At 40.3% G+C, this 17,619-nt stretch overlaps 1 protein-coding gene across 2 annotated transcripts; it reads left to right on the forward strand.

Moving 5' to 3' along the window:
- The first annotated feature begins 1,062 nt into the window (after nucleotides 1-1,062).
- vamp7 (vesicle associated membrane protein 7) lies at nucleotides 1,063-14,725 on the forward strand. Of its 2 annotated transcripts, none has more exons than XM_033030489.1 (8): nucleotides 1,063-1,160; nucleotides 3,164-3,328; nucleotides 6,555-6,612; nucleotides 6,953-7,090; nucleotides 8,566-8,656; nucleotides 9,531-9,598; nucleotides 10,425-10,517; nucleotides 12,460-14,725. In XM_033030489.1, exons 2-8 carry the CDS (start codon nucleotides 3,183-3,185, stop codon nucleotides 12,526-12,528), a joined length of 663 nt encoding a protein of 220 aa, XP_032886380.1. In that variant the 5' UTR covers nucleotides 1,063-1,160; nucleotides 3,164-3,182; the 3' UTR covers nucleotides 12,529-14,725. The 2 variants fall into 2 exon arrangements, with proteins under 2 accessions (XP_032886380.1, XP_032886381.1); XM_033030490.1 differs by having other exon boundaries at nucleotides 1,106-1,213.
- Nucleotides 14,726-17,619: the final 2,894 nt, after the last annotated feature.

Here is a 17,619-nt window from a genome sequence, read left to right on the forward strand (position 1 = left end):
GAATTAATCAACCGCAGGTGCTGGTATGCACAAAAGGACAGAAAGTGTTGGAGTAACTCAGGCAGCATCTCTGAAGATCACAGATGGGTCATGTTTCGGGTCGGGAGTCCTTCAGTCCATGTTCTCCAGAGATCCACTAAGTTACTCCAGCAGTTTGTGACCCTGTTTTTATACTGTACAAATATGACTCTTTGACTTAAAACATTAACCTTGAGCCTCTCCTCATTGATGTTGCTAAATATTTCAAGCATCTTCAACGTTAATCTGCAATATCTAGCACCTAAGATCGACACAAAATGTTGGAGTAACTCAGCAGGACAGGCAACATCTCTGAGAGAAGGAATGGGTGACGTTTCGGGTTGAGACCTTTCTTCAGACTGTCAGGGGAGAGGAAGTCTAGAGATATGGAAGGGTAAGGTGTGAAAATGACAGATCATAGCAGACGGTGAAAATAAAAATAAAATTTGGTTCATTGTTGGCTGAGGGGAAGGTGACAAGGAGGCATACAATCAGTAAAATTAATCAGAAGGACAATGAGTTACTCCAGTATTTTGTGTCTATCTTCGGTGTAAACCAGAATCGCAGTTTCTTCCCACATCCACTTCAACTGCATCCCCTTTGATGTCTCATTTTCACACCTTGGTTCTTGGTCCTCCAAAATATTCCAAGTGGAATTTAAACTGGAGGTGGCGAGGGGGGTGGACTTAAGCAAAAAAGGATTCTTGAAGAAGAGGAGCTATCTTAAATTCAGTTGCGTCTGGTTGAGTAACTATAGTAGGGTGAAGAAAGACTACACTTCCTTATCCCTGTGTCTCCCCCGACGCTCAGTCTGAAGAAGGGTCTCGACCCGAAACGTCACCCGTTCTTTGATGCTGCCTGTCCAGTGTTTTGTGTCTATCAGTGGAACATAACCAGCATCTGCAGCAAAGATACTAGAGGAGCTCCTCTATAATCTTTGATCTGCAGTTCCTTCCCACACACGACGCCTGTCACTGGTTCGATGTGAAACTACACTTCCCAGAATGCCAGACGCTCCTCATCTCGCCGCCTGGGTTGGCTCGGAGCCCGCGCGTGCGCAGTGTGTGAGGCAGGGCGGGCACCTGACCGGAAGTGTGTGGGTTGTCTCAGCACAACAAGGCCTTGGAAAGGTGCTGGTGCAGGTGAGTCGTCAGGGGCAAGGATCATAGGCGTTATCGCAGAAATTCTTGCAAAGGCATGGTTTTTTCCCCCGCTTTCCACAGTGGTAATTTTCAAACAGTGTTGTTATTGCCAGGGTTGCGGGATAATTCTTTAAAATGTAGGCTGCCAAGTTGCTAAAGGTGTTCAATTACTTACAATTCCAGGCTTCCCCAAACAGCTGGATATTTATAGTTCGCGGATTGTTTATTTTAAACTGTGTATGTTTTACTGTTAAACTGTAACTGGTTCAGAAGTGAAAATGCCACCTGAAAGGGAAATAAATAATATCTGTTTCCGACAGTAGATGTTGCCTGACCCACCGAGTTAGTCCAGGACGTGTCCTTTTTTGTAGTTTGGTCTGAAGACGAGTCTCGACCCGAAACGTCGCCCATTACTTTTCTTCAGAGATGCTGCCTGCCCCGCTGTTACTCCAGCATTCTGTGTCCATATGCAATTCCAAGTGTCTCTTAGATTTTATACACGTTTGGTCAAATTATAGTCTGCAATACTGTTTATTAGATAACCTTCCTTATTGATTAGTTGGTAAAAGCGTTTGAACTAAGTAATATGACACTATGGTTCTTGCAGTCAACAAAATGAAAGTGAAAACTAGATCCATGGGAAAATTGATACTAAACAAATAGCTCGTTATTGTGCAGGACTCTTGTACTTGGACAGAATACATGTTCGTTGCTCTTTATTTGGTTGCTATGCCTATCTCTAATGGCTTCATAACCCTCCAATGAATCCCAAACACAAGGCTCTCCTCCTGCCTCCGTCCCCTTCTTTCCTGTTAAAAACCGCCGAAATTATCATTTTTTCCTCTGTAAATAATTGTGGGTGCTGTCATTGAAAGGTATCGTGTTAAACTGGTGTTATCTCATGGTGTAGCGTCTTTTACAATTTGCAACTAATAGCCTCATTCATTGTCGTGTCCAGAGAGACAGCACCATCTCGATAACCCTTCGCTAATTAAAGTGAACTCAAAGTCAGAGCAATTTGATTGCAATATTGTGGGGTTATTTTTTGGGTGACTGAGCGCTCAGAACCAAATGCTCTAGTATCTTTGCTCTGAACCCGAGCATCAAGGTGTAAGCGGCCGAAGGAGCACATCCCTTGGGATAGCCCCCGCTCTCCCCCCTGGGGTGAGTGTTGTCCGGCCACGGCTGCCCTCCGCACCGTCTCCTCCTGTGGGCCGCACTGTCAGGGGCTGTGGGTCGGCAGCGCCCACACACTGGGCCGGGTGAGGTGGGCCCGCGGCTCTGGGCAACGTCAGCTGCAGCAGAGTTGGGGATGGTCTGCTCCCTCCGTCCACCCAGAGTCGCTGACCGCGCTGCACCGACACCCCGACCTCTTCCTCCCCCACCCGGCCGCGGGGATAGATGGCCCGGGGTCCGCGAGTGCAACCAGTCCGGCTGCTGGGCCAGAAGAAGGGCCCACTGCGCTGGCAGCCATAGTAACTGTTTACCTGCAGTTCATCGCGTGTACTCCAGTTGGCGTTGCATGGCAACAGAACGGGTCACGGGTCATGACCTCGACTGCGTGCAACCTCCCTATACTGTCCTGAAACTGCTCCAACTTTGAAGTTCGCTCCTTCATATTTCATGATTCCACTCCTGACCAAGCATGGGTAATCCTTGGCCGGCTGTTTTATTTTCTTATTTTAAAATGTTTTAATTTTTCTGAATCATTAGAAATTTGTTTTACATTAAGTAAAAAATCGTGCTCAGCAAGATATTATTGGTATACTGTATTTGCATTGAATACGTGCTGGATGTGACCTTTTTCCATTTATATGCTGATTTGATATTTCAATATTTTAACCTTTCCATTGCTTATCTATGTAGTTATTTGTTAACAAAAAATATTTACACATGATGTGAACGGTGATCTCTGACTTAACAGTGTGATGGTAGGTGGATTTAATCTGTTGTAGTGCAATGATTACAAGTAACTGCTATATATTTTTTCTTGTATCTTGCAGCTCCTTTTTGAGAGGAGCTATGGCTATCTTGTTTGCAGTGGTTGCAAGAGGAACTACAATACTTGCCAAAAATGCCTTTTGTGTAGGAAACTTTTTGGAAGTGACTGAGCAGATTCTAGCAAAAATCCCATCTGAAAATAACAAATTGACCTACTCTCATGGAAAGTAAGTGCTTAAACCTTGCTTCTGAGAAAGTTACCAGCACAGGGTTATCGATTAACATTGTGATAATGTTTGTAAGCTTTTCATTTGAATTATTTGTATACATGGAATTCTTGCTTTGAACATTCTATCTGACAGAAATCCCAATTCTTTTTAACACCATTTAGGTCTCTGATTTATTTCCACAACTTTATCTTCATCAAGATTCGTGTTATTATTTCCTTATTTGTACTCAAGAATATTGTCAAGTAATGGAATGATTCATAGCCACTAAGCCAACCATATATTTAAAACTGCTGAGGCAACATCTTTGGAAAGAGGAATAGTTAATAGAAAGGAATGGAAAGAGGAATAGTTAATGTTTCCAATGCCCTGAAATGTTAACAGACGCTGTCTAACCGAGTGTTTCAAGCATTTATATTTAAACTTACTGACAGAGGAAATCCTGATTTTCAACATGCTTTGCTTTTGTTTTGGGTTTTGAGTGTTTTCCCATTTTAGTCAACTAGTTTGAGATTTGGTTATAAGGCGTAAATTGCAAACCCTAGAGCGTTAGTGTTACTCAGCATGCACTATTCTTTAGGTCTTGCAAATGAGCCAAAATGAGAGCTGTGTTGTTTAGGAAAGGAAGGAATAAGGCTAGAGATTGAGAGATGGGCACAGGCAGACCATGAAGAATTTTAGACATATCTTTTGCATATTCCTTATCTATGCCATTTGAGTATAAATGCCGTTATTGCTGAATTTAGTGCATTTTGCAATGAGTCCAGGTTAATATTTAATGAGCATTAGGGATGATAAACTTTTCATGCTTGCAGTGGTTGGCAACATTACTTGGTTGGCGGCGCGACTCACCCGTTGCAGCGGCCCCTACAGCCTGTCTGTCTTTTTTTTATTTTTTGTCTAGTTAAATGTAGTGTTGGTGTTTTTTAATACTGGTTTTAAATGTGTATATGTGGGGGGCGGGGGGGGGAAGGGGGAAACCGTTTAGAATCTCTTCCCTGTCTGGGAGACCCGACCTTTTCCCTGTCGGGTCTCCGTTGTCGTTGGGGCCTAGCACCGTGGAGCGGCCTCCAACCTGAACGACCCGGGGGCTCGGGAGATTGCGGAGCTGCGGACTACTCACCATTGTGGGGCTGGCCGGCCTCGGAGCGTGGGGAGCGGTGGTGACTCGCTGCTGCGACTCGACTCCTGGGGCTCCAGCACCGCAGCCGCAGGTCCGGTGGACTGGGACATCGGGAGCTCACGGGTCCGGGGGGGATAGAGAGACCGCTTCCCGGAGCTCCCGCAACGCGACTTCTCCAGCCCGTGTCGCGGAGTTGGAACGACCTGGAGCGGGGTCATACACCACCCGGCGCGGCTTCATGGCCGTGGGACATTCCAGCGCCCGCCGGGGGCTCCAACTTCGAGACTTCTAGACCGGGAGCGGGGCCATAAATCGCCCGGCACGGCCTTAAATGGCCGTGGGACTTATCATCGCCCGCCTGGGGCTTCGACATCGGGAGAGTCATGGAGAACAGGGGAGAGAAAAGACTTTGCCTTCCAATACAGTGAGTTCACTGTGATGGATGTTTGTGTGAACTAAATTCTGTGTATGTCTAGGAATTGTCTTTGTTTGTATGGCTGTGGAAACAGAATTTCGTTTGAGCCTCACTGAGGCTCAAATGACAATAAATTGTATTGTTGTTGATGTTGTTGTTAGTGTTGCATCTGGATGCATCAAAGTGCTCAACTGCGCCACTTAATTCCCTGCAAGGAAACATCATAAATGTTTGTATAATCTACAGTGAAAGATGTATTGTGTAAGAAGGAACTGCAGATGCTGGTTTAAACTGAAGATAGACACAAAAACTGGAGTAACTCAGCGGGACAGGCAGCATCTCGGGAAAGAAGGAATGGGTGACGTTTCAGGTCGAGACCCTTCTTCAGACAATGTATTACCTATTTCAGGACAGATTCTTGGGGGGAAAATATAAAATGTGGTTGTTCTCAAATTATGTATAGTCGAAGCATTTGGAATAACAAGTTGACCAATTGGATATTTTTGTGACAGCCAGCACTGAAAACAGAAAATGCAGGTCTGGGCAGCATCTGCTTGCAGAATCTGTGCTGAAATATTTGCTGCCCAATCCAATTAATTTGAGTAATTTCTGGGGGTTGGGATGGGGGGGGGGGGGGGGGGGGGTTTCGGGCATCTATCATTAGATTTTGGCTTTTGGATAGTTGAGAATACCTATGTTGTTTAGCGACTTTGCTTTTGTAGTTATAGTTGCACACTCCTAATACCATTTCTTTTAAAAAAAAGACAGAATGTTGGAGTAACTTAACAGGTCAGGCAGCATCTCTGGAAAACTTGGATTGGTGACATTTCAGATTGGGTTCTGACCCGAAACGTCACCTTTCCATGTTCTCCAGAGATGTTGCCTGACCCACTGAGTTACTCCAGCACTTTTGTCTTTTTTTGTAAACCAGCATCTGCAGTTCCTTGTTTCTACTTTGCTTCTGATATTATAATCTCTTAATGCAGTTCTTGCCCACATTTGTCTGTTGCTGAGACTGTTGCTTTCTAAATTTGGAAATATAACTGCTTTATTGTCCTTTATTTATTGTCCTTTATCTTTTTTTTTCAAATTCTGCCTTTTATTGGTTTCCTCTGAAAGTTGGAATCTTTGTTTTAATTTGCTCTTTGGCCATATGAATTTGCACTTACTCATTGACTCAGCTTCCTAACAATGCTAGAGTGCCCCAATAATTTAGTTTTGAAAATGTCACATTAATTAATGCAACTTTCAATGATTAAGCATATTTCCCATCTGCTTTTTGGTTGTGTGAGGGTGGTTTGTGGTGGTTGTTCTCATCAACTACCGTCCGACATCAAACATTGGGGGTTTTTTTCAGTTACATCATTAATGTTTCATCAAGACTATTCCACACTCCATCTACCTGTCATCAAAAGTCTCAAATTCCCTTCTCATTGCATCAGTAATATGTAAATTCTTTATATTCTGCCTAAAGATTCACATGTCTCTTTATTCATAAAATCTGCAAGGTATCATGTAACCGCGGAAGAGTTCAGATATTGATCTGTTACATAAATGTATGTTGTATTTTCATCATCTGTCACACTGCAAGCCGTTAATTACAACATACTGTCATAATTGCAAAATTAATAGTATAAACTGCATAACCAGCCGTTATTGCATACCAACAGATTTATTCTCTTCCACAGTTATCTATTTCATTACATTTGCCAAGATAGAATAATATACCTGTGTATCACTGATGATGTAAGTATAACAACTAAAGAAGTCACATTTGGTGGATTTGTGGCTGATAGTTACATTTGTTATATGGGCTGGATGTGTTACGTAGGCTGTGCAAACTGCATCTGTGATCACTTTGGTGAAATTATTATTTGGAGATTGTATTGATAGTTTTGGGTAGTGTGAGAATGTGTTTTAATCTTAGTGATCTGACTATTGAATGCTAAGCATTTTGTTAATGTACACTAATGTTAAAGGAAGGGATAGGGCCTATATTAGCATTGAGAAAGGATTGTTATTGTTTAATTCACACCATAGCTATTAAGTCCTTTTTATTTCAAATATTAGTTATTTTTCTTTTTAGGATTTTGAACGATCAAGAGCATTTACCTTTCTAAATGAAATAAAGAAACGATTTCAAACCACGTATGGTTCCAGGGCACAAACTGCCTTGCCTTATGCCATGAACAGTGAATTCTCCGGTGTGTTGGCTGCACAAATGGTGAGTGTATGTTTGTTTCCTGCAGTCTAACAGACACTAGCCAAGGACAGTTGTATTCCGGTTAGGAAATAACTTTTGATGATAAAACTGAATACTCTATACTCGGTATATCATTTAAAACATAAAATTAAAGGCATATTGATATTAAATTAAAGGAGAATGTTGACATTGGTTTGTGTATCTCACTGGTGATTTGGCTGTTTTTGTTGCAGATACAGCATTGGTGAAATCCATCTAGGGCTTTGAGGTGCTTGCTATAGATAGTCCCATCTGTAGGAGGGCAGGGATGACTACTATCTGATAGTCTACGATGAACTTTGTGCCAAGTTTGACCTTCAAACACTTGATAGATATAGTACTGGAATGTGCCTTGGTTAATCCAGCAGTGGTCATTAGTTTTGTGGGTGATGTGGACACCATTGTGATCAGATGCCGATCTCATGGAATTAGATGGGAATGAAAGTGATGATGAGTATGCAAACAACCTTTGAGAGGATATAGACAGGCCAAGTGAATGGGTATCACCTTGGCTGATTAAGTATAATGTGAGGTTATTCACTTGAATAAATAAAAAAGACAAAGTATGTGCTGGTCTGTACTGCTGGAGTATTTGACTACTGGTGTATGGATAATTGTTATAAGTATATAGGGCCTTAATGACTCATTGCCTGGAGTCTTGTGCCCAAAAGAATATTCTTGCAAAGATTCAGCAGACTCTGTCCACTAATGGCAGGTCGGATATGAGGAGATATAGAGTAGGCTAGTCTATTTCTCTATTCACATTTTACAATGGAAGGTAATCTTACTGAAGTGTACAAAATTCTTAGTAGGCACAATAGGATAAGTTTAACAAGATACACGTTAGGAGATTTATCCTGACTGAGGACTTATAATGAAGCTGTGTCCCCCCACTTAAGGGTAGGTCACTTAGGACTGAAAGAAGGAGAAATCTCTTTGCTCAAAATGTGATAAGTGTTTGGTGTTCTCTATCCTTGGAACTATGGAAATTGGTTATTGATTTCATTCAAAAGGAAGATGACGTTTTTGGATATTTAAGGAATCAGAGGCAGTAGGGCAGAAAACGACGTTGAAGTAGATCAGCCATGAGGCTCTGTGCAACAAGGGGGCTGAGAGGAGGGGGGATCAGAAGAAGATAGGAGGATGTGAGGTGAGGGAGATTCTGAAAGCAAAGATTTGAAGCATCATAGAGGTTGTGGTATCATGGCCTGCAGTAAACAGTGGGCAAGGATTGTCTGTGGAGATAATATTTTACTTTGATAGCTCTATGTGTATTTGAAATAGGATATCATAGACTTGGGGAAGGTGGGGATTGTATGAGTAGGGCGATGGTATAAACTGGAGGTTGGGTGATGACTAGGATATCAGTAATTGTGGAGGAGAATTCCAGACAGAAGAGAAACAACAATTTCATTGAGCTGGAAAAGACTCCATTCAATTTTTGCATGTGATTTCAGAAACACCTATCAGAAAACAAGAACTCTGATCGCATTTCGGAGACTCAAACACAAGTAGACGAGTTGAAAGGCATCATGGTCCGAAATATTGGTATGTATGAATATGGAGAATAGTTTAGTTTTGACAGTCTAATTTTCCTAACTGTGTTTGCAAATTAAGATTTGTGATACCAGCCCGGACATGTACTGACATGACTCAAGATTCGAGTAACTTGGAATGACGTGATCCCCTTCTTCTTGCATATGGCGTGCACAGCCTAAAGTTATAGGTAAACTTGTTCTATTTGATCTATTTGTTTGTGCACGTCGGGTTGATTGCATTAGTCGAAACAGGGTGGACCACGTGAAGGTTGCAATCTCCCACCCCAGTGATCCCGATACTCCACTCTGCAGCACTGCACCGTGTAACATCATTGGATTTCAGCTGCTACTGTTTTTACACCATATCATGTTTTGCTGTTGACTCTGAATCAATTTTATGACATCAAAAGTAGCATGCAATATATTGAACTTTTCAGTAACTGCGTCCATATATTGAACTTTTCAGTAACTGCGTCCATATATTTTTAATTTTCTCTGGAACATTGGAGGTTGAGGGGAGTCTTGATAGAAGTTTATAAAATTATGTAAGGCACAGATAGGATAGACAGTCAAAACTTTTTTTTCCCCCACGGTGGAAAAGTTAAGGACTGGGGGCATAAATTTAAGGTGAAAGGGGCAAAGTTTCAAGGAGATGTGCAGGCAAGTGTTTTTTTACACAGTGGTAGGGGGTCTGGAACGCATTGCCAAGGGTGGTGGTGGCAGCAGATATGATAGTGGCATTTAAGAAGCTTTTAGATAGGTACATGGAAGTGCAAAGAATAGAGGGAAATGGATCGTTCAGGCAGAGGAGATCAGTTTAGCTTGGCATTGTGTTTGACACAAACACGTATTACAATTGACATTGCAACTTTTCCCATTTGCAGATTTGGTGGCACAAAGAGGTGAAAAATTAGAGCTGCTGATTGACAAAACTGATAATTTAGTGGATTCTGTGAGTATTCAGTTACTTCCTTGTACCTAGCACTAAAGTGCCTAAAGTCACCTTTTGAACTCTTGGATGATTTCATCAGTATCTTGTCAAACCCAAGTTTAACTCGAGGAAGTGTCAGGGGTAGAAATTCATCCTCCACCAGATATAATGTGATATAGCGCATATTGTACTGTTTGAACTCAGTGGAACAGAATTTTAAATGTTGAGTACAGTGCTCAAATACTGTATAGTAGTTTTAGTTTTAGACATTTAATCCTTATAGGTGACCAAGCTCTAGCTGGAGGTGTGTATTTAGTATTGGTAAAAGGCACTTTAGAACGTTCCACAAGTTGTCATTTTCAGGGGAAATGGTATTCTTAATAATTTATTTTTAATTTATATTTTGCTGGAGATCCGAAACCTGTCTGAGGTGCTAAGAACTATCTCAAGGTGACTATTCACCACTACCATTTCACTCATAAAAACACATTATGACTGCTCTGGAAAAAGAAATACCAAAATAGCATGAAATTCGTTTTTATTGCTTGATGTCAACGGATCTACCCTCTGAACTTGGGGAAGCTTTAGTGAACAGAAATCAAATCCGTCATTGCAACCTTAAAACAGCTGTTCTTTAGAGCTATAGATATTAGATCTGTCTGATTATTACCTTTTTAATTAACCTCTAAATAGTGGATTGATGTGATCTTTATGTGCTCTTATCCTTAATGTCATTATTGTTCTCGTGTAATATGTATATTTATTGTGCCCGTAGAAGCTATTGATTTTACATTTTTTCTATATTACTTAGGATTAAAAATTAAATGAATTTTTTTTTTGTTTGTAGTCTGTCACATTTAAAACCACCAGCAGAAACCTAGCCAGAGCAATGTGCATGAAAAACCTCAAGTTGACCATTGTTATTGCTATTGTAGCAATTGTAAGTATTTCTCAATTCTTTATGATAAGGTCCCCTTTCAACTTATAAAATGATGCGTGTCAAATCACGGGGGGGGGAATCACGGGGGGGGGGGGGGGGGGGGGTGGTCCTTCTCTGAAATGTTGTGCCTGTTCCTGCCTGGAGTCTTCAAGAGTTGGTTGGAGTATTAATTTCTCAGCTGCAAGGCAAACTTTAAAAAAAAAAATTCCATAACTCTTCAGCTCAGCTGAGTTATTACGAAGGTAAAGAAATGGGTTTAAAATTAATGGTTGATCCACCTAGAAGTTCAGTTTCCTGACTAATTGTCAAATGACCAAGTCGAAGGAGGAATTGCCACGTCAACTTCAGTTCACCAACAATGCCTCATTGATAAATATCTGATGTTTAATGAGATCGGAACATCCTGTCAATAGATGTTTTGTCCTTCTCCTTTGCTCTTCTTATCCAGTCCACATCACAAGATTAGAAATTGTTCAGCCAGAGCTGAACATACTTCTCGGCATCTGCATACAATGACGTCTAGCGTAGTGGTGGAAAGATTGATGGAAACAGGCCACGACGTGAACGCTCCTTCAAACGCTTGTTTTCAAATACAATACAATACAATACAATTCAATTTATTGTCATTTGAACCCCTTGAGGTCCAAACGAAATGTCGTTTCTGCAGCCATACATTACAAACAAATAGACCCAAGACACAACATAATTTACATAAACATCCATCACATTGCTGTGATGGAAGGCCAAAAAAACTTATCTCTCCACTGCACTCTCCCCCCGATGTCAGAGTCAAAGTCAAAGTCAAAGCCCCCGGCGGGCGATGGCGAATTGTCCCGCAGCCATTAAAGCCACGCCGGGTGATGCAAGATCGCACACCGGGTTCTTGGTGTTAGAGCCCCCGGCGCGCGCTCGCAGTCCCGCAGCCATTCCAAGCCGCGCGGGGCGGTGCTGTAAGGCCCCGCTCCAGGAGCTCTTCAACCCCGCAACTCGGGCGGGAGAAGTCGCCGTTGCGGAAGCCCCGAAAAGCGGTCTCCCTCCAGGGACCCGCGGGCTCCCGGTGCCGTCCACCAAACCCGCAGCTGCAGCCTCCAAATCTCCGGGGGTCGGGTCGCAGCAGCGTCCACCACAGCTCCACCCGCTCTGGACTCGGCCAGCTCCGCGACGGTGAGGTGAGTAGTCGGCACCAGAGCCCCCGGTCTTCCTGTTGGAGGCCGCTCCTCGTTGCAGCCCCAACGACAACGGAGACCCGACAAAGAAGGTCGGGTCTCCCGTGCAGGGAGAGATTTAAAAGTTACCCCCTCCCCCCCCCCACACCACCCCCACCCCCCCACACACATACCCCAACAAAAAATACATAAAAACATAGACATAAAATAATAAAAACGCAGACGGACTGCAGAGGCCGCTGCTGACGAGAGTCGTGCCGCCCACCGAATGTGGTCTACATTCATGAATTCCGATTGAATTTTTTTTGAACTGTCAAAATTTTATTTTTCCCCTTTAAGCCAGGGTTGGTTTATCTTGGTGCTTAAAAGAATAAAGCAGGGAAAAATAAGAAGCAGCATATAATATATAGAATAAAGCATCAGTGGGTGTATTCATTTCTGCCACTGACACATTTGCGTATATATATTCTGGAAGGTGTTATTGATGCTGAAATATTTCAATTAATGTTAAGGTGATGAATGGCCGAATCAGCTTATTAAGATTCCCTGAATAAGACTTTCAGGAAATGTGGAATAAATTATTAGTGCAGTGGAAAACAATGGTGTATACATATAATTAGTTGCTGCTTGTTATTCTGCTTTCCCATTCAGTCTTCAACCGGGTGCTGTTGATCTGTATTGTTTAGTCAAAATCAAAAACAAGATGTTATATGAAGGGAGCGAAGACTGTAATTAAAACCCACTTTGATTCATCAACTAAATATTTTGTGTTGCAGGTTGTCATTTACATCATTGTGTCGGCAGCATGTGGCGGTCTCTCATGGCCAACCTGCATAAAGAAATAGGAACCAAAGTCGTATTAAACGGAGGGAAAATCTGGAAAAAAAACATTTTAGCCACTGCATGAGGATTTCATTAGAGATCTGTATATAATGGTTCATCTCCTCAGTCTCCAAATATTATGCATTGAAAGGCTATAGTTTCTGCTTGCCTTATTTCAGATTTTTTATACTTTTCATAATAATTGAAGGAGGTACTGCATTACAACTGAAACACAAATCCATATTTTATTCAGTGATAGTGAAATAAAAGTTGTCACATTTTTTAAAATTAATAGTGCACTTTCAGTCGATCAGTTGAGCACTTTTCTAAAATGGTGTGCAGAGATCTCCATATTATCACTAGAGTAGCACTAAAATAATTGGGGCTTGTCCTTTTCCTTCGCACCACCACATCCTTCACCTCACATCCCTTGGTAAAGTTTTATGCAACATTTTGAATTATCTGTATGGAAATAATATTTCTTTGTCACCGAGAGGGTTCTAATTATTTAGTCACTTCTCATTACAAATTGTGGAGTCGGAATACTAAACAGCTGCTTCAGAACACTTAACAAAATATATGAAGTGTTACATATCTTCAGAAATGTATTAAGCATTATTAAAAGCTAAGCAGTCACCAGAGTTGCTGTAAATGAATTGCAAGTATTGCTAGCCTAATGTAAAAATGTAAATAAGTTTCTTATCTAGCCAGTACTTATGTACAGGACATTCAACAAGATATAGCAGGTGTAGTACAAATACTATAGTGATTGTGTACACATGCTTACTACTCTTCCTGTGAATGCAGAGCTTTGGCTAACCAAACTTATTGTATATTTTTTATTATATACATTGTGTATTTGTTATTTGTGCTGCTTTGATCTGTTTACAGTCAATGAAAGAGTCAGGTTTATTTCATATGAAATTGAATCTGAACCAGCTTCCAGAATAGCCTTTAGGGTGTAGCTTTTGCATAAAGCCCCATTTTATAAAACAAGTGAAACATGAAACGAGTTCCCATCAACATTACACCTGGAAAAATTACTGACCTTTTCAGTGGGTGGAGAACATGTAAGGACTTCTGCTTTCATGGGGTATTTTATTTTAAAAGTCTGAGCACTGCCTTTTCAGGATTTAGATTTGCATGAATTTCAAGTTAAGGTCATGCAGTTCTCCCTTTTTGGGGGGAATGAATGACTGAGTGGTTGTGGATTAGAACACTCTTTTGAATATGTAATTGATTACCCAATTTGATATTCATAAGGCTCTTGCTAGACGTTGCTTATTTTGTACAGTTCCTGTTACATAAATTGACACTTATGGAATAGCATCTGGATGAAGATTGCATAAGTCATTTTTAAATCTTTGATTTGTGTCAACAGTTTGGTCGTAGTTGTTCCAATCAATGAGTAAAATGCATTGGAGAAGGTTGCTATTATTTGGCGTACATGGTAGAGAGGAATATGTATACTATTTTGCATCAGTCTTGGAAGTAACAAATTTCAAAGTCTCAATCCATAATTAGAAATATTGTTTAAGAGCTGTTGTCAATTATAAATTGTAGTTTACCTGCAACTCAAACACTTTCCACTAACATTTGAGCTTGTATATTTGTTCCATGTTTCTGTAGCTTTATGAACTAAAGTATTGGCTCGTTGGCATTAATGTTGCAACTTGTGCGTGGGCTGTCATATTCTTGCCTTTCAATCAGCACAATTTTACAAAAAGTGGGGAGTGTGGTCTCTGGGCAAGTATCATTTAAATGAATATCCAATATTTTACCTAGATTTTTGCTATGATTCCTTTTTTTATACTTTTGAATACATCTGAAATTGTTTATAGACCAAAAGAACGTGATGTCATAAACATTTTTAATTTGCAGGGTAATAATGTGTGGCCCACTGGCACATCCCTCATTGTGCTCACATTATTATACTTTCCAGTATACACTGTGGTATGTCTCATCTTGCTAATGAGGGATTCATGAAATACTAATGCCTGTAACCAAACCTCTCCCATCCCACACCAGCCTTAAAGGATAAGAATTCAGGTTGCTGTCCAAGTTTTAAAATTGCACAAAATGGGAATGTATTAAATAAAATTCTAGAATCTTAATATTGTTAACATATTAGTTCACATCTTTAAAATATAGATTGTGGCTGTGTATAAGATGCTTTTGCATTTGTACTTTGAATGGTAACAATAAATTGTTTAAACATAACACTTTTTTATGGAACGATTGTCATTATATTTAACAATTATTGCTGTATTTGGCAAAATGTTAATGTGAGCACAAGAATAAAATGTAAGCCTATCGGTACAAAAAACAACGTGCTGGGGGAATTCAGCAGGCCAGGTCTGAAGAAAAGTCCCAACCCAAAATGTGGTGTAAATGGATACAAAATGCTGGAGTAACTCAGCGAGACAGGCACCATCTCTGGATAAAAGGAATGGGTGACGTTTCAGGTCAATACCCTTCAGACCAGATGGCGTCTGAAGAAGGGTCTCGACCCGAAACGTCACCAATTCCTTTTATCCAGAGATGCTGCCTGTCCCGCTGAGTTACTCCAGCATTTTGTGTCTATCTCAGTGTAAACCAGCATCTGCAGTTCTTCACACCAAAATGTGATGTCCATTTTCATCCAGATACTGCTTGGCCTGCTGCATTCCTTTAGCAGTTTGGTTTTTTTGCTCAAGATTGTTACACCTGCAGTCTCTTGTGTCTTCAGTCTACCTGTGCAGCTTGATATTCTGGATAATTCATTTGAAGTTTGTCCAGTGCTGCACTTAATTTATGTATGGAATAATTATTTTATAGCTGAGATTTCATCTGAAATCCATATTTAATTTTTAATGTACATGATTTAAACACTTCTGCAATAACCAGTCAGTAATATTTTTTAATGATTTAAATATTTACGTTTTTGAACTAGTCTGGGTTTATTACCTTGTGCTCTGCTTTCTGTTTGAAAAGATTGTTACTTGGAATTATATCATGGGTGATCTTGGAATGATGAACGTTAATATATGATTAATCACTAATGCATGAAACTTGCAAGGAATAATTGATTTTAGTTTTCTATCTGATCGCAAAAATATAATTGCTTCGGGTCTGCAATTGCAGCATCACTGTGATTGTAGTCTTGCTTTTATTAAAAATCGGTCCAAGGTCACCTGTGTGCATGGTAAAAGAGAACACTTCTACATTTTTTTCTGATGGATGCAATATTTCAGCTACTTCAAAGATCTATTTTAAAAATCATCATATCCATTTTTGTAAGATGTACTCTTAATTGTGTGATGCTGTCTGAAAATTGTGTTCAGTACACAATGTTATCTGTTAACATGTCTGTTCAAATTAAGTGAAATTTAAAACTTGATTTCTGTGCTTGTCTGTTCATATGCTTATTAGGTCTAGCAACTGATGCCTCTAAACTTGCCATTAGCTTCATTCAATAACACATTTGGCAGCAGAATTTTATATTTGCAGCTGGTTTAAACTTAATTTGCGTAATAATGGTGAAAACCCAAGGCCTTTTAAGGCAATATAGTAAGGTGCCAAATCCAAAAATGTTTTTAGTTGCAATGCATCAAAATGTGAGGATTTAACACTGATGCAAGAATTTTAAGTAATTCTACCAAAAAAGAACTTAGAACAAATTAAAAAATGTTTTAGACTATCATGCCCCAGATAGTTCGGCCAACCTTTTAAAATAAAAATGCTCGCATGAAATTAGAATGCAGAAAATTGTGAATTACAAGTTTAATTTAAAAGGCTATATTAAGAGCCAAATAAGTTAACCAGCTATCAGTACCACGTTGATTTGGGTGTTTTCAACTGTTGGTACAGTTTCAGATGGGCTGAGCATCCAAATTTAAAGGTGTCTCTACAGTGGTTATAATAGAAGCTTGTCAAATGTATGGGTAATTTTAATTGATATAGACTTGATAAAAGCAGATGGAAAAAAAGTGGTTTGAATAGTTATCATGTTTAGTGAGTTTCTTAGAACAGCACATTCTAAAGCAAGGGTTCCCAACCTGGGGTAAATTTGTTGATTCTGGATTTGTACATTTTTTCTCATTGACTGACTGTGATTGGTTCTGGTATACTGGCATCTGTTCATCCTCAGTTGTTCATAAATAAGTGAAACAACATTATGTGCTATTAAAGTTGCCTGGGGTAAATGGGATGAAAAAGGATGGGAACCCTTGTTCTAAAGTAACTGAAGAACAAGCTACTAGACCTGTTAATACGCACTAACATTAGATCTGCCTCGTGCTGGTAGTGACATAAAGGACTGACTTGTACATTACACAAGGGAGAGATGTATGGGGCCCATACATTACACAAGGGAGAGATGTATGGGCCCAGGACTAATCATTTAAATTGAAATTAAGATGGCATTAAAGTAGATCGAGCTAAAGTGAACTAGCAAAATAAACTGATCTATTGAGATGTAGTAACAACCACAAAGAGGGTTCATGAATGTTCTGTAATATGATCCAATGGGGGAAAAAAGAATTACAAGGTAAGGAACTGTCATTTGTAATTTTCTATCCTTAAATTTTAGGATGAAATTAAGTGATTTTTCTATAGGTATTTTAAAAGTTAACATTGAGCATTAGTTCTTTGGAGATTTAGTTGTAAATGGCACATTAATTAAATATTATGCATTAGTCTTCACTCTAGAGAATAGAAGTCATATGAGAAATACCAATTAACCAGGAACTGGAAAAGACGAACTTGGAGGGAAGTGATATTGGTCTCCCAGGTTTCTTGGCCATGACACCATCAAATAGGTGGAGGAGTAGGCCCTTCGAGTCTGCACCGCCATTCAATATGATCATGGTTAATCATCCAACTCGGTATCCTCTACCTGCTTTCTCTCCATACCCCCTGATCCCTTTAGCCAATGAACTGGCCTCAACTACATTCTGTGGCAGAGATTCACCGCTCTCTGTGTAAAAAAATGTTTTTCTCATCTCAGTCCTAAAAGATTTCCCCTTTACCCTTAAACTGTGACCCCTTGTTCTGGACTTCGGGAACAATCTTCCTGCATCTAGCCTGTCCAACCCCTTAAGAATTTTGTCCGTTTCTAGAAGATCCCCCCTCAA

The sequence above is a fragment of the Amblyraja radiata genome, chromosome 12, assembly GCF_010909765.2.
Source record: "Amblyraja radiata isolate CabotCenter1 chromosome 12, sAmbRad1.1.pri, whole genome shotgun sequence".
In the NCBI taxonomy this organism is placed as follows: domain Eukaryota; kingdom Metazoa; phylum Chordata; class Chondrichthyes; order Rajiformes; family Rajidae; genus Amblyraja; species Amblyraja radiata.

Excerpts from the sequence above, each read along its gene's own strand:
- vamp7 (XM_033030489.1), top strand. The coding sequence starts at position 3,183 with ATGGCTATCTTGTTTGCAGTGGTTGCAAGAGGAACTACAATACTTGCC. Across the intron at positions 3,329-6,554 it reads TTGACCTACTCTCATGGAAA|TTATCTATTTCATTACATTT; the intron begins GTAAGTGCTTAA and ends TCTCTTCCACAG. Across the intron at positions 9,599-10,424 it reads CTGATAATTTAGTGGATTCT|TCTGTCACATTTAAAACCAC; the intron begins GTGAGTATTCAG and ends TTTTGTTTGTAG.